This window comes from Myotis myotis, unplaced genomic scaffold (assembly GCF_014108235.1).
Source record: "Myotis myotis isolate mMyoMyo1 unplaced genomic scaffold, mMyoMyo1.p scaffold_m19_p_14, whole genome shotgun sequence".
Taxonomy (NCBI): domain Eukaryota; kingdom Metazoa; phylum Chordata; class Mammalia; order Chiroptera; family Vespertilionidae; genus Myotis; species Myotis myotis.
In genome coordinates, this window is record NW_023416318.1 from 37748513 (window position 1) to 37765739 (window position 17227).

Genomic DNA, 17227 nt, shown 5'->3' on the forward strand with positions numbered 1-17227 from the left:
TATTATTTTGACAAAGGGAGAAGAAATTTGCTGGATCTTTAGGCATCTAGTACAGTCCAAATTCTTCTGTGGGCACATTATTTCCCATTTGAGACAGCTTCCTTTTCATAGAGGGAAACAGCACCAGCAGCTCTAACCCTGGCACTGAAGGAGTGATGTTTGGAATGCTTGGCAAAGAGAAGGCACGTTGATGCCGAACGGGAGAGTGAATAATGATACCCGTGACAGCCAAGGCTAGCTCTCATAGTCCGAAAGGGATTCCAGCCCTTAACATATGTCATCTCCGTGTGGAGTGGGCTTGGCCCCCTTTCTGGAATGATGATCTGGGATCATTATTTTTGTTGTCATGGAAATTTGTTCTGTGGTTTACTGGTATCACTCACATGTTTTGGCAATAGCTGTAAGCCTGTTGTAAATACAGTGCCTTCCTGATCATGCTTATACATAGAGTGCTTCTGAGTCGTTTGCCTTAGAAGCATCTCCTGTGCCATCCGTCCCCCACCATGAACATTTCTGCAAGGACTTCAGCTTTGTTTACGCACCTTTCTATCTTTAAGAGTAGAAACAGTAAGATAATAACGTCTTACTTAGGAGTGATTTTCAAATTAAAACTTTTGTCTATAAGGGGCAACTTATCTATAAGGGGAAAAATAAAACAAAACTATGGTCTTCAAGTTACAACATAGAAGAGTGATTGATGGGGGTGGGCGGGCGGCTGTTACAATTTAAAGATCAGTGAAGGTAATTGTTATGTCTACTCCGTATCATCCATACGTCATTGTGATCCACTGGAATTTTTCATCTCTGTGTCTCCAGTTTTGAAATCAAACATCCGCTCTCATCAAGAGCCTAATCTCTTGACCAAGTATGTCAAGCTCAAAGGCTAACATGGGCCAAATTAACGAGGCATGCAGCCCGTGGGCCGTGAGTTTGACATGCTTGCTCTTGACCTTCTTATTTAAAAGGATAACTATTATAGTTTAAAAAGTATATTAGAATTATAGGACTTAACATGGAAAAGCACCCTCTGCCCTACTTACCCATCTTTGGTTCTCCCTTACCAGAGGCAACCACTTTCAGGTACTTCACCTATTTCTTCTAACAGATAACATACTCATATCATTTTATTTGGTTTTTCAATTTCCAGAGGATGAGGGTATAGCTCTCTCATAGTCCTCCCTCTAACCCCAACACCATAGCCCTCATAAAAATTTACCTTTCCCCTATCTTCCCAATATTTTTATATCAAAATATTGGGTTAAATTAATCACCATTTATATTGATTATTTAAATATTCACAGGTGACCCATTTTACTCTACATTATGATTAAATTTTCACTTGTAATTTTTTTCTTAGGGTAATTTTAATTGCCTTTTTTGTGATTTATTTAGGTTATCATTAGCTCACTAATTCAGCCTCAACAAAGCCATAAAACTAATTTTAGTAATTGAAATACACTAATTCCTCTCTCCTCTCTCTTTTTCCTAATGCCTTTCTTGATGCCCTTAGCAGTTAACAATTCTAATCTGAACTAGTTACTCTAGTTCAGCTTCACAGCCATCATTCTGAGATCTTCACTATCATTACAAGAATTCCCTTCACCTCTTTCATGTATTAGATCCCATGTCTTCTTCCTTTTTGGTTTTCCTCCTGGTTTTAATGGAGCGTATTCTGCAGTAGCTTTCTGAGAAAGGGTACATGAGAAGTCAATTTTTTGAGAACTTGAATGTCTGGAAATTTCTTTGTTCTGAATCCTCACCTAGTTGTTTAGCTGGGATTCTAGAGTGGGATTAATTGAAATGCAGAAATTATATTCATTGTTATCTAGCTTCTGTTGTTGCTGTTGAGAATTGAAGTGACATTTGATACCTGGTCCTTTTAATGTGATGGTTTTTTCCCCCTGGGAGCTTTCAGGTTCTTTTTCTCACACAGTGTTCTGAAACTTCACAATGACATGCAGAAGGCCATGGCCAGGCCTCCTAGGCTGACGGTGCATTGAGAAACAGAATGAGCAGGTGTGTCATCCCTGTGGTACAGCATGGAGCTGCAGTCTGTGGGAGTAGGTAGAGCCTGCAGTGCTGACGCGGCTGCTCTCCCATCCTCAGGTTCTGAAAGGCAGCACACCTGTGTTCCTTTGCGCGCCTCACTTGCAGTTTTCTTACCTTGTGGGCTTTGTTCACCATTAAACTTCTTATGATCCTGTATGAGGAACTAGGGAGGAAGTAGGGAGCTACAATATTCAATTGTATCCTCAATGTTATGTGTATTCTCTGCACTAGTAAATAAAATAACTTTCCCAGGTAAAATGCTATTTTTAAAATTATGTGCCAGCTGATGGAAACACATGGTTGCTTCTTACATGGTTCATTGCTGCCCATTTGTTCTCTGGGAACTCAGTGTGTGCTACTCCTTGAAGAATGGAGTTCTAATGTTGGTTCTTTCCTCATCTGGATAGTCATGTCATGTTACCTAGGTGACAGATAGATGGTCACGTGTGCATTTAAATCTGCTGAGTTTTCCAGGCAAGGTCTTCACAGTGACTCCCAGTACTAAACCCCAAGTCATTGGAAAGGGGCTGTTTCTGTTGGTATGGACAGGGTTAAGGGACACCACTAGGCCTGGTGTGATGCCCCCGGCTGCCAATAGCAAGCAGACCGGCACCATTTGGCATGAAGATTGAAGAGGGGAAGGAGTTACCAGACGCTGGAGAGAGTAGCTGCTTGACAGGAGCTGCGGCCATTGGTCTGGCAGCGACGGAGACAGCCGTATAAATGCCCAGCCCTCATCTTCCCACCTTCAGTCTCTCGCTAGTGTCCACCAGTGGTCTTTCACCCCCTGGAAGTCTGAGGTCACGGGCATCCTCTGATGTAGTCCATAAAGGCCGGCCTTCTGGGGCACAGAGCAGTGTGGAAAATGGAGGTGGGACAGTCTCCAACACAGTTAGGTTTAAACATATTCTGGAACCCAGAGATCCTCTTATTTGGGAGAAGAGATTTCAGCTGGTAGGGCTAAGTGCGACCCTCACGGACAGTTCCTGTCTGCCAAGGGGTTGATCACTTGGGCTTCACTCTGAATGCTAGAAGTTAGTTTGCAAGTAACTACGTTTTCCGTGGAATGTTAATGTGTACCAGTCTTACTGTTAGGTTAACAGAATCACGTTTGCTGTCTGCCCCGCATTTGCTGTCGTTCCCTACAGCTTCTAACTAATGCCCTATCCCTCTCTTTTTGTACTCATCCGTCAGCTCTGATAGCTCCCTCTCCCGTGGGAAAAACAGCTAGTGTGTCTCTGTGTTGGGCACTATGGGATGCTTGCAGCCCTTAGCACTTTCATAGTTACTTATTCTGTGTTGCTCTCATTTGCGTGGGAGGGGAATATGTAAAGCACTTCACTCACCGCCTGGCACAGGGCAACTGTGATAATTTCTCCCTTCGGAGGGGACGTTCTCAGCTGATGCTTCCTCTGCCATCGTCTCTGTCCAGACCCTTTGACTTGGTTGTGATCCGAAGGTCCGGCCTTTAATCGTGGGTTCTTTTGCTTTTAGATAAGTGACAGCTTGCTCTTCGACACATCAGACGAGGAGGAGTTGAGAGAACAGCTGGATATGCACTCGATCATCGTCTCCTGTGTTAACGACGAGCCCCTCTTCACTGCAGATCAGGTACAGAGGAGAGATTCACGCAAAGGGAAAGGGAACCTTGAGCTGAAACACAATTTGTTACTATGGCAACAAGTGATGGGTTATTGGAATTTACTTGTTTTTCCTCTATTTTCTGCTTATGTAGCTTAATAGTTGCCTCCTCCCCCGAGAGGAGAAGAACGTCTCTGAACTCTGAAGCAGGTGGGATTATGGGAGTTGGAAGATTTTCCAATATAGGCAGTTTTCCAAGCTAAGCATTGTTAAAACAGGACAGTGAGTTACTAAGGGAGGGTTATTGCTTATACCGAAATCACAAAGAATATTGTGATTTTCTTTTTTCTTTAGATCTAGCCAGACATGGGTAATCTATAATATATCTGTTAGGCATCATCTCGTTTCTCCCAAACCTATGCAAAATCACTAGCACGTACTGGATGTACATGTTGTGTGCTCTGGAAAGAAGTGGGCATTATTCCTATGGAATGCGCTGTAATGTCAGCCCTGAATTCATTTAGAACCAGTCGAATCAGCTCTCTCATTTTCTGAATACTCTTCCCACCTCTTCTGTATTGTCAAAATGCGACGCAAAACTTCTTCCTGAAATAAACGTTCCGTGGCCACTTGGACTGTGACTTCTACCCCACTGTATTTTTAGGCTGGGAAAGCAAGGTCAGTCAAGAGATATATTATGGTCAGGTTGGGAGTTCATTTAAAATGTGTCATTTTGGTGCTCCTTAGTCATATTTGTGGTTGGATTGTTCTAGGCCTGGGGAGAGCGAGGTGCTTAAAAAGCAAGGAATAGGTTAGAGGGCTGAGTGGGGTTGAGCGAGGTATTCCAGGGAAACGTGACCTCGAGAATCATCGACTCCGCAGTCATCTGCTTGCATGGCACAGGCTTTCCCTGCTTTTAAGATTTAGAGAAGCAGATTGCATAGCCTAGCTCAGTGCCTCATCTTACTGTTTTCAGTGCCTATTTTTGGAAAATATTCTTGCTAACTGACATACTCCCCACCTCCTTCAGGCTTACTTTTGTTTTTCCTTATTATAAGTGTTACATGTTGATTCGCATTGTGTTTTTTTCTAATAATGTTTTATTTTAAATTCTTAGGTCTGTTTTTTTTTCCCTAATGAGTAATTTTTCTGGTTTTCCTTATATTTTTCTCTTGAGTTCTGTCTCCTTCTCAACTTTTGGAATCTGGAACTGGACAAGATGCTGTTGTAAAATTTGAGCAATATTGCTTATGACAGTAAATAATTGCTTAAGTTAAGGCAGATATTTTTCTTTTAAAATATATTTTTACTGATTTCAGAGAGAGGAAGGGGGAGAGAGAGAGAGAGAGAGAGAGAGAGAAATAACAATGATGAGAATCATTGATCAGTTGCCTCCTGCATGTAACCCAGGCAATGTGCCCTGACCAGGAATCAAACTGAGCCATGCCTACCCAGCAAGGCAGATATATTTCTGAAATTTTTCTGCTTTTGTGCAGCTTTCTTTTTTCTCTTTAATCTTTTGCATTTTAAGTAACGTTTGAATATCCCTTCACCTTCCATTGAATTAATACATGAAAATTTTTTCCTGATGTTAAAGGAGAATTTTGCTGCTACAGAGGTAATTTCTGGCTTTATATGTAACTTTTTTATACGGTTGTATTTTCTAAATCTTATGTCAACTTGATGAAGTGGCTTTAGATTGAGCACTTGCTTGTGGTAGGTGATGAATTTTCTATCCTTTACTTTTGTGTGACTGTGACTATGGTCTGTTGCTGGCACGCCTGAAGTCAGTTGTGCATGTGTTTGTAGCGCCATTTCCCAGACATTGAAAGATCTGGCAGGGCCTCCTGAATCATGATGGGCACAGTACATCATGTCCTGTTTGTATGTGTTTAGTATGTTGTACTTTTGTGGATAAACTGTGTTCCTCCTTACAATGAACATGTGATTATTGAGAGCGCCCACGCCTGCGCACTGTGGATTAATGGAGAATTCAGTGCATTTCCACTCTGGTGGCCTCGCGCGAGCGCCGTGCTTCGGGGGGATCGTTGTCCACGTATATGTGATTAACAGTGGCGTGTATATTTTGGAAGGTTATTGAAGAAATTGAAGAAATGATGCAGGAGTCACCTGACCCGGAAGACGATGAAGCACTCACACAGTCAGATCGGCTTTCGATGCTCTCCCAGGAAATTCAAACTCTGAAGAGGTCTAGCACAAGCAGCTATGAAGAGAGTAAGAAACCCTCCTTCAGTCAGTGCTCTTTGTGCTTTTTTTGTATATGTCACACACATGGTGTGCCTATCCCCGGCAGTCTTTGATTCTCAAGGTGGGTTGCATGGCCTTCTCCGCTTTCCACTAATGCTTGGGCATATTTTGATCAGGGACTATGTCATATTCACCGTTGAATCCTGTGTTATTCAGCTAGGGCTGCTGAAACAAAGTACCACAGGCTGGGTGGCTGAGACGACAGACATTGATGTCCTCACAGTTCTAGACGCTGGAAGTCCGAGATCAGGGTGTCAGCAGGGTGGGTTTCTCCTGGGCTTGCAGATGGCTGTCTCTCTCTGTCCTCTCACGGGCTTTCTCTGTGAGCATCTCTTGGTCTCCTTTTATAAGGGCAACAGTCACGTTGGATTAGGGCCCACTTCATGACCTCATTTTCAGTTAATTCTCTCTGAGGACCCTCCTTCAAAGCAGTCACAATCTGAGGCTACTGGACGTGAGGACTTCCACGACATCCTATCTCTCACATGAGGGGATGGGCTGAGGAAAACTCAAATCGGGTTCCAGCGAATATTCTTCCTTTCGTCTTCGCAGTACTCAGTCACATTCACACACTGGGCCCATGTGATTAAATATGCATTCAGTTTAACTCTTTCAAATGGACGTCTCTCTTCAGAAGTGTGCCAGAACCCTGCGAGCTTGCTTGCGATTTCTTGTCAGCAGGTAGTTTCTGTACTCCCTCGGCTTTTCCCTGTGTTCGTTCTTTCCTTTGTACAATTGTTTCCGTCTTGACTGAAGTATTATTCATGGGATGATTGATTTAGACATAAAAGTTTCTTCTCAGCCCTCTGAGAAGTAACTTTGCCCACCCACTTCTACTTTACACCTGCCCACCAGAAGTTTTAGGATTCTGAGATCACGAACAAGTTAATTGTTTAACATGGGTGGGGAACCTTTTTTCTGCCAAGGGCAATTTGGATATTTATAACATTGTTCTCTGGTCATACAGAATCATCAACTTAAAAATCAGCCTGCTGTATTTGGTCAGACATTTAATTAGCTCACCCCTAGTGCCTTGGCAGGGCCAGACCAGATGATTTTGTGGACCTTATACGGCCCACGGGCTAGAGGTTCCCACCCCTGGCTTAGAATATGGTATCGCTCTTTGGCACGGAGCACCTGTTGTGCTCACTTGAAACGTTTTTGCCTTAGCATCTGCTGTGCTTTCCTTTTGGTCACAGGAGTAAAAAGACTCCCAGTATCTGAGTTAAATGAACTCCTGGAAGAAATTGAGACTGCCATTAAGGAATACTCCGAAGAGCTGGTGCAGCAGTTGGCCCTGCGAGATGAACTAGAGTTTGAAAAGGAAGTGAAAAACAGCTTTATTTCTGTTCTCATTGAAGTGCAAAACAAACAGAAGGAGCACAAAGAAACAGCCAAGAAAAAAAAGAAACTCAAGAATGGCAGCTCTCAGAACGGGAAGAATGAGAGAAGTCATATGCCCGGCACAGTAAGTGATGTTTTGCAGGAGGCATGGCGCAGTGGAAACCGTTTCCGTGGCAATCCCAGCACTCCAGCTCGGGGGGTGGGGGTCCATGTGCAGGAGTGGGGGGCTTCTCCCCAGGACGCTAATGGGATTCTGCTCAAGACCAGCACTGTGTGCAGCTCCTTCAGAGGTGTTTTCATGGGGAAGGCATAATGCTGCTCAGGATCATCCAGCACTGAAATGTTTGGGAGAGAAGTAGAAGGAAGAGGCAGAACAGAAAAGGAGGCTGGGGTTTTGTTTGTCTTAAAGAAACAGCGTCAGAAGTGGCCATTTTAATACATCAGAACGTTGGTGCTTATGTATGTTTGGCTGGTGCACTAATGAAGGGTGTTTTTTTCTTTCTTTTTTTTTTTTAAATATATATTTTAGTGATTTTTTACAGGGTATTTTTTTCTTATTTTTGCTTATCTCTTACGGGTTGTAGAATAAAAAATGAAAAGGGGGTGCATTGAGAGGTAGCTGAGCTGTGCTGAGCCTAAAAGCACAGATTGACTTGTAAACAGCTTCCTCCTGATTTGTCAGTGAAGCTGGAAAAGGCAGGTGTCAGGCAGTTATGTGACATCAGCCCTCTGGCTGAGTACTTGATAGACTACTGTGGTCGGCAAACTGCGGCTCGCGAGCCACATGCGGCTCTTTGGCCCCTTGAGTGTGGCTCTTCCTAAGCCTTAGGAGTACCCTAATTAAGTTAATAACAATGTACCTACCTATATAGTTTGTTTAAAAAATTTGGCTCTCAAAAGAAATTTCAATCGTTGTACTGTTGCTATTTGGCTCTGTTGACTAATGAGTTTGCCAACCACTGGACTAGAATATGACTGACTGGTGAAAACAAGTTTGGAATATTTGATTCTTTGAGTCTTTGTATATTTTTTTGTTTTCTGATTTTTCATTTTATTTTTATTTATTTATTTATTTTTAAAAATATATTTCTTTATTGATTTCAGAGAGGAAGGAAGAGGGAGAGAGAGAAACATCAATGATGAGAGAGAATCATTGATTGGCTGCCTCCTGCATGCCCCCGACTGGGGATCGAGCCCGCAACATAGGCATGTGTCCTTGGCTGGAATCGAACCTGGGACCCTTCAGTCCGCAGGCCGAGGCTCTATCCACAGACCCAAACTGGCTAGGGCTGATTTTTCATTTTAAATGGTCCTATTAATTTCACTTGATTAAAATTTATCATAAATATCAACGGTCAATTATGAGATCTATTTCCTTATTGATTTTATGGTCTTTCATTTTGCTTTGATCAGTTGAGACCTTGTATATTGCCCCTTCATTTTGTTTGTATGAAAGAATGCTAGTTTTATTTTTAAAGTCTAATGATTAGACAAAGGGGTCCATTTTTCTAAAGGGCACATACCTTTTATGGTATTGATAACATGGCAATGCAAATCACCACAAACCAGCTATAATGATTTGTAATAATAGAAATTCTGTCTTGATTTGTTATTTCTAAAGAAAAATTATCAGAGCAATAGATCTCGTTGACCACATGCTGCTGGAATCCAGGAAAGAGAATGCAGTCTGGGTTGCCGGGCCACCAGGGAGCAGTTAATAGAAACAAATAGGATCTTACCATTTATAGCCTACTCATTATATTGTGTTTGGCCTGTGAGTAGATGGGTGTTTTCTTACTGTAATGTCTATTTGCACATATAAAGGATATAGCTTATAAACTGACATTGAAAGTGTTCTCAGATAAGTGGTACAAAATATTTTCAAGAAATGACAGTATTGACTGCATAGGTGTTTGATCACTTCCAGTGACTACTCTTGGAAAAAAGACACTAAATAAACCCTAAAACATTTGTTTAAGTATACAATCCTGGAAAGCTTGCTTTAGAATATCAGGGGCAATATGTTATATCTCTTATTTTAAAAATTTTCACCCTTTAAATCACCCAATTATACAAGTCTGATCAAATAAAATACTTAGTTTAAAGGTTATATAGCGTGGTTGGTAATTTCTGCCTATCTGCTTTTAGGGATTAAATGTAAATCCTCTACTTATTGGTGTTAACACTTGGCTTCAGAAAATGAATTTATCCTTAAAGGGGTTTAAAGGCTTCTTCATGTAACTCCCCTATAAAAAGGGTTAGAGTGGATTCACTGTGTAATTTTCCTTGGCATTTATATTGAGAAATGGCAAGGCAGCAGTTAGGTCTTACTTGAACCTTTATTAGTCTTGAAATAGATTCATAGTAACAGTAATTTTTTTTTATAGTATTTGAACTTATGAAGTTGCCTCTTGAATCCTGATCTATTTGTTCAAAACCTTTAATCAGGCTCGGAGTGGCATTGCTAAGCTTGTGGTACTAGTTCCCCCTAGCTTCTCAAGCCTAAAATGCCAGAGAAAGACCTCCCCATCTGTGACACACGGAGCCTGAAACCTGGGATTCTGAAAGTAGAGGTAGGGGGCCCAAAGAACCCAAAAGTGAAAGGGTCAGTAGGAGAAAGAGATCCCCAAGATACTGCCTTCCCAGATGTGTTATGTAAATGCAGTTTTGGCAAGGCTGGGTCGCTGTGCCTTTGCTATCCTCAGTGATACTAAATCTAAAAATTAGTAACTTGCCCAGCCGGTGTGGCTCAGTGGTTGAGCATCAGCCTATGAACCAGGAAGTCATGGTTCAATCCCAGATCAGGGCACATGCCCAGGTTCCGGGCTCCATCCCCAGTGTGGGGCAGGCAGGAGACAGCCAATCAGTGATGCTCTCTCATCGATGTCTCTCTCTTCCTCTCCCTTCCTCTCTGAAATCAATAATGGTGACTTTTTACAGCTATCGTGCATCATTTGGTCTCTAATTAATTAGTCATGTTTTTCTTTCTACCTTAGATATTATTTTGTTTTATGAGCAGGACTTGGACTTTTTCCTTAAGCATGGAATAATTTCCTTTCATTTTTCCTTATGTATGTTTCAGTGAAACAACATCAGTTTGTAGTTGGTATAACACTTTGCCCAGAATTGCTAGCTTGTTCTCTTTGCTCTAAAGATACTGTAATGAAATATCTGGGTGGGAATAGAGCAGAGGTAAACTTTGTAGCCGCTAATCTTAGAGACTTGTTTTGTTTCAAACATATTCTGCAGTGAAAAAACTGGGGGCTTAGGGTTGCTATTTAGAGCATTAGAAAATTTCTTTGGGGACATGAAAATACCATTAGATATGGAAGAAAACATTGAGTGTTTTATACAATGAAATGTTATCTTGATTTGTTGTTTTTTTTATTTTAATTTTAAAAATAAATGTTGGGTAAGCTAAAACAGTATTCATTCACCAGCCGATAAGGTGTCTTCCTCGTGCCAGGCGTGCTATAGACACCGTGCCGGATGAAATGGACGAAGCCCATGGCCTCCTGGAGCTTACTTCTAATGAGGGAGACAGGCAACAAGCAAGAAAAAGAATGAGCAGACAGTGTGATTTTAGGTATAACAAACGTTACCAAGGAAACAAAATACGGGGTGAGGTGGTCCATAGCGACAGTGCTGAGGAGCTGTTTCCAACAGGGTAGTCACTGTCACTGCTATTGATGGGCAGGGCAGGCTGTCCTGTCCCTTAGCCACTCGCCCTCGGGAGGGGTGGTCGGAGGAGTAGATCTTCTCTTTGAAAAGTGACACCCAAGAGAGCAGAAAACTTTATATCTCCCTGTCTTGTTGTTCAGCGTCTGGAAGAGCAGAGGGTGGGGGTAGGGACTAGAATGATGCTGTTAATCAGTGTGCGTTTCTTCGAGGTGACTGTGCTGTTTGAGGCGTTGGCGCTTCTGTGTATCCACTGCCTTTTTGCAGAGTGGCCCTCCTTTCTTCTTTCTCTGTACACTTGGGGGATTTTTTTAAAGCTCATCCTTCAAAATCATGGTCAAGCATTGTCTTCTTCTCTTAGAACCTTCCTCAAGACTCCTCTCCTCCAATGTGGGATTGACTCCTCTCTCCTTTTTGAGTTAGTATTACTCCTCTTAGTGAGTTCTGTTAGTACGTCATGCCATAGTATTTTTTTGTTTTGTTTGTTTTCATGTCGGTTTGTGGTATGGTTTTCTAAGGCTAGGAAACGTGACTTTGTTTTCTTGGTATCCTTACGTCCAACATTAGGAACCTAATACATTTCTGCTGAATGGATGCCTGAATGAAAGATCAACTTGCGAATGTGTACTTTTACCTTGGGTCTTTTTGCTAGGTGCCAACCCTTGGAGGCTGAACAGAGTGTTAAGAGCTGTTGGTGAAGAGCTCTGTTTGACTCCTGCTGCTGCCACTGGGAACATACCCCTTTGAGCTCCAGCGGGATTAAGTGAAATCATGTATGTGCAAGTCTAGCGTTATCCTGAGTAAATGCTAGTTATTATATGTCCAACTGCCCACTAGACATTTCTACCTGAATATCTTGTAGGAATCTGAAATTTATCATATCAAACCAAGTTACCATTTTCCTAAAGTTGAAAGAAGGTAGCAGAGAAGTGGCAAAGGGGCTGATCCGTACCTGCCCCCTCCTTTTCTAAGTAGTTGTGCTTGAAAGGATGAAGTTTGCCTTGTACACATACTCGAATGTAAATGTAATTTGTTGATAGTTGCTATTACTTTGCATTTTACTTTATTGCAGAGAGCATTTCTAACAGTTAGTGTAGGGCTATACAATGGAAAGCCATTGGAAGGCGGAGAGAACCCTGGCTGTGTCATGTTAATGTTTTAATAATTTACACCTATGAATTATGAAGTGGAACACATTTATTTTATGAAAGATAGTATCGCTTAGAGAAATACATATCCAGTTTTTAATATTTTACCATTATCTATTGTTTGTATTTCGCAGTGGGTTTTTGGTGTATCATGACCCAACAGTTACTGTAATAAAATCAAGAGTCGAGTCCTGATTCCTTTATGTCCTGGAGAGTTTTGTTAATTGTTCGTTAATATAATACAAGTTTGAGTAAAAACCATAGTATGCCAAGAAATTGTATTATTATTGTGTACTTAGTTTAGAGTATCCGTAAGTATAAGGAAAGAATTTATAAATTTTTAGGATTCATTATTTTACTCTAGTTTTAGTGTCTCTGAAATGTTTGGCAATACATAATTTAATTAGCATATTAATTTATATAAAAATTTAAAATGATCTTTAGATACCAAAATATTACATTATTTGATACTATTTCACTTAATTCCTAACTTTGAAAATCTTCACATCTTTCTGCTCTGAGACTGAACTTATAAAGTAGTAGTTTAAAGTCAAGACATTTTCAAGTACTTATCTATTTGGTATAATTTATATTTTCCTAGATATGATTTTTTAAGAAAATTATCTTTTGTAGAATTTGCATTTATAATTGCTTTATAGTTCACATTAAAATTATTTGATTTGAAGAAGTGTCAAAATAAGCAAAATCCATTTTTACATCTTAAGTAATATCTTAATAATTATTTGAATACTTGTACTTGGTAATTTTTAAAAAATAATTCTTTACTGTTGAAAGTATTACACAGGCTCCCTTCCTCCCATCCTCATCCCAGGCCTCTTTCACCTGCCTGTTGTCTGTGTCCTTGGGTTATGTATATATGCATACCAGGTCTTTGGTTGATTACCTCTCACCCCCAACCCCTTCATTACTTGGTAGTTTTATTACATTTAACTATTGCTTTCAATTCTGTTTTCTCATGTTTTTTATTTTAAGAATTTTAATTTATTAATGAAAACTGCTTTTTTACTTTTAAAATATATTTGTATTGATTTCAGAGAGGCAGGGAGAGGGAGAGAGATAGAAACACCAATGATGACAGAGAATCATTGGTTGGCTGCCTCCTGCATGCCCCACACTGGGGATTGAGCCGGCAACCTGGTCATGTGCCCTGACCAGGAATCGAACCATGACCTCCTGGTTCATAGGATGATGTTCAACCACTGAGCCACACCAGCTGGGAAAAAGCTACTATTTTACAAATTAATTTTGAAAATTGTAAAACTACTGACAATGATGTGATTTATAAATAATAATTATATTTAATTTCGCTACTTTAGAAGTCATGAGTATAAAGAATATTAATGGAGTAAGAGTATAGTTTGGATGAAAAGCATTTCTTAATTGCTTTTCCTAACCTTTTTTTCTGACATTGAGCTTTGATACTGAAAGTTTTAAAAGATTTTCTGGCTAGTTAGAGATCTGTACCAGTTGGTATCAGATGAGGCTAAAAATTTGGTAGCAGAAATAGTCTGAATTTCCTGGCTTCCTGGTTAGTTTTGCTTCTTTGTCTTGGATCCTGCTTTCTGTGAAATTAGTTGACCTGTGCTGGGCATAGAGTGGGTCGATATGTTTAGGACTTGATAAAAGAATTAACAAACTCCGACACTATATCTGACTCTAGTTGCCTTTCAGTTTACGTAGTGTGTTCCTAGCTGTATTCTTTCTGTTGTCAAGAAAGACCTTGAATTACTAAAAGGGTTACTTGTTTTCTGCTTTAGCTTTTTGGCTGATTACTATATTCAGTCACAGACAGTAGTGTCTTTTCTTCATGTTATCTTCAGTCCTTAAGCTATGAGACTATAATCAGGCACTTGTTATTTCTCAGTTGCCATTTTATTCAATGAGGAGAAATTGAAATACTGTTTTTACTGTTCTGGAGAGAGGTAGAAAGATATGGTTATTTCTCCATGGGAATTTGTCCCAAATGTTATTCTAGCCTTTTTAAAGGAATAACCCAGACATTTTTTTGAGTATTTATATTTGCTGAACACTTGCTAAAATGCTTCCCCTGCATGATCTCATTGAATCCTCACAACAACCCTATGAAGTAGACATTATTATTATTATTATTATTATTATTTCTGCTCTTTCATAAATGAGTAAGTGTAGATCCCAAAACCAGTATGCATGGGAGCGAGGCTATGCAGAGCTATGCAGGGCTCGGTGCAATGATGACACCCCTTTTCCGTTCTGAGTTCTGCGCGCCTGTTGTGGATGGGCTTGTGGATCTTGGCTTATTATAGATTTAAAAATAATCATCTGTATCTTGTTTACACTTTGTTGCTCCTGGTTTTGTCTGAGAACAGTTTCTGAAGAATGCCTGATTTTGAGACTGTTCATACTGACGCACCCAGGGGAGGAAATGGTCGCGGGACACTTGTGAGTGTTCTCAGCACCATTGTGCGATCGAAGCCCCTTGTTTTGTGCGCCCCTTCCCCGTCCGGCCACTTTGGCGCTTTGTCAGTGCCGAGGCGAACAATGAGCGAATACCATGGTGCTTAATCACTTTCCTGCTCTGCGTGGGCTCCTCTCCCCAGTTCCATCCCGAGAGGGCGTGTAGCAGAGCTGTTGGCCGCTTCGTAGAGGTCGGGCGGGGAGAGGGTGCATGGTCTTCCCTCTGGCCAGTTAGGACCCAGGAGCGCCTCATGTCACTGCATCGGCTCCCAAGGCTGTAAATGTAGTCTTTCTGAGTGAGGTGAAGGTTACTGAAAAGTAAACGTGATCTGTCTCTGAGGTTTTTATCCTTTTAAGATTCATTTTGCCTTCCCAAAGGTCATATTGTTCGGTTTTTTGTTTTGTTTTGTTTTTAATTTACTGGGAGGTCATAAGGCAGACTGTTGTGTGCTCTTCAGGGCTCTTTCCCCGTTTCTTCCTCGTTTCACCACCTAGTCTTTCCTACCCTTGATCCGTCTGATTCATTGATGATCTTCTGCTTGCTACTCCCTTCATCATCCCAGGGGTTTTATGTTTCTCAGTCACGCTGTGTCTTACAGACCGCGCCGGCACGCTTATTTCATCCTACTTCGCTAACCTCACGCTGACTCCCCGGGCCAGGCTCCTCAGCGCCTTTTTCAGAAGGCCGTTGTTCACGCCTTTGACAAGTTACTTTGTATCTTGTCCTGTCATCTTCCTCCTGTTCACCCTCAGATTATTTTTGCCTTTTAGCTGTTTTAAAAAATGTTGTCTCCTGCAAGACGGCAAGAGGCCTCATGATATGGTGATCGCAGGCTCGAAGACTCTTGGGCTCTGGTCTTGGGAGTGTTACAACGTTGGCTTAGGGACCTCGACAGGTGCCTGCTAGGACCCAGGTCCTGTGCCAGACACTGGGATGGAGAGGGAGATTAGTCTTGCACCTTCCTCAGAATGTACTCGCTTCCTCAGCACAACATGGAGCCTTTGGAGCAGCTGTCTGTGACTAGCGCCTGGCCTTGCCATTCTGTCATCTCAGAGCACTCACATGTGACCTTTCAGTCCTCTGGTGTGTGTGTGTGTGTGTGTGTGTGTGCGCGCGCATGTGCTTGCTTTCGATTTGTCTTCTTAAAAAAATAATCTGTCTTGGTTGAATTCATAGATTCATAGACTTTGTAGATAAGATCCTTAATGATACTTTATGCATCTGTTTTACAGGTGAGGAAACGGGCCTGGGCAGGAGGGACTGCCGTCATGTCAGTTAGTGGCAAAGCTGGGAGAGCCCAGATCATTGATGTCTAGTTTGACATTTTTCTATCCAACTTGACTGTTGAAATATTTTCTGATTCCAAATACTTTTGACTACGGTGTGATCCTGGTTTCATATAAAAATCTGGAAGTGTAGTGATTGGTAGTAATTGGTGAAGAATTTTGCAGTTTAAGCCAATGACTGTCGAGCAAATGCCTCCTCTGTGCTGAGGATGGGCCTGTGCTTTGTGGGCGTGCAAAAGGAGAAGCCATTATTGCTGTCCTTAAAGATTTTGAGAATTGTTGAATTTAACAAAAAATTATCTATCTGCATCTAACTAAAATTATTCTTTTTTCCTCTGCTGTTATTCTTTACATCTTGTACCTCATCTCACTTTGACAAAAATATTGTAATTATCTTTTTTTAAACTATTACCACATAGACATATACTGATCTTTAGTTACATGCCAGGTATAGGTGTAAAGGATAATGAGTGAATCCCAGCCTCCAGGGCGAGCTGCCTGTGGGCTGGGGATCTGAAGGGCACGCCCTTTACTGCACTGTGTGCAGTATCCTCGCCCAGGCCAGTTTGCCCACCAGGCGTTAGGCAGTGTCTGGAAACATTTGTCATTGTCACACTGGGTGAGGTGGGGGCAGTGCCACTGGCCTCCTGCTTAGTAGAGGCCAGAGGTGCCGTTTAACACCCTGCAGTGCATGGGACTGCCTGGCGCTGAGAATGACATACTCAACATGTCCATGGTGTCACGGTTGAGAGACGTACATGTAGTGTGAACATTGTTTTTAGTGCTTTTTGTGCCTGGCGTACGTTGCTGTTGCCCCCTGTTTGGTTTAGAGGTCTGGGGAGGCTAAGCTGAATCTGTACCCTGAGGACAGAAAGAAGAATAAGGAGGGACAGGCATTCTGAGCATTGGGAGTGGTACGGGCAACCACCTGGAGGTGACGTCTGGGGAGCAGCGGGTTAGGGACACCTGGGGAGCTGCAGGTTAGGGACACCTGGGGAACTGCAGGTTAGGGACACCTGGGGAACTGCAGGTTGGGGACACCTGGGGAGCTTCAGGTTTTCCATTATGACTCGAAGTTGAGGGAGAAAGAAGGAGAGGAAGTAAGTCAAGAAGAGGGTGGGCAAGTAGCCAAATGGAAGCCAGAGAATGAATGGTTCTGTAAGCCACGCTGCAGCATTAGGTCTTTATGTAGAGCAGGGGTCCTCAAACTTTTTAAATAGGGGCCAGTTCACTGTCCCTCAGACCATTGGAGGGCTGGACTGTAGTTAAAAAAAAAAAAACAACTATGAACAAATTCCTATGCACACTGCACATATCTTATTTTGAAGTAAAAAAACAAAATGGGAACAAATACAATATTTGTATTTGCATGTGACCCACAGGCCGTAGTTTGAGGACCCCTGATGTAGAGGCCATGG

General features: G+C 41.7%; 1 protein-coding gene across 6 annotated transcripts in view; it reads left to right on the plus strand.

Moving 5' to 3' along the window:
- FEZ2 (fasciculation and elongation protein zeta 2) overlaps positions 1-17227 on the plus strand; it is a 37091-nt gene that overhangs the window by 7072 nt on the left and 12792 nt on the right. For 5 of the 6 annotated variants that reach the window (XR_004971883.1, XR_004971884.1, XM_036334867.1 and 2 more), the window contains exons 3-5: positions 3544-3660; positions 5724-5865; positions 7098-7366. Coding sequence is in view for 3 of the 6 variants with exons in the window: in XM_036334867.1 (XP_036190760.1) it covers positions 3544-3660; positions 5724-5865; positions 7098-7366 (528 nt within the window). In the remaining 3 variants the exon portion in view is untranslated. Of the gene's footprint in view, positions 1-3543; positions 3661-5723; positions 5866-7097; positions 7367-10708; positions 10829-17227 lie in introns of all 6 variants that reach the window. The other variant, XR_004971885.1, reaches the window with a different exon arrangement.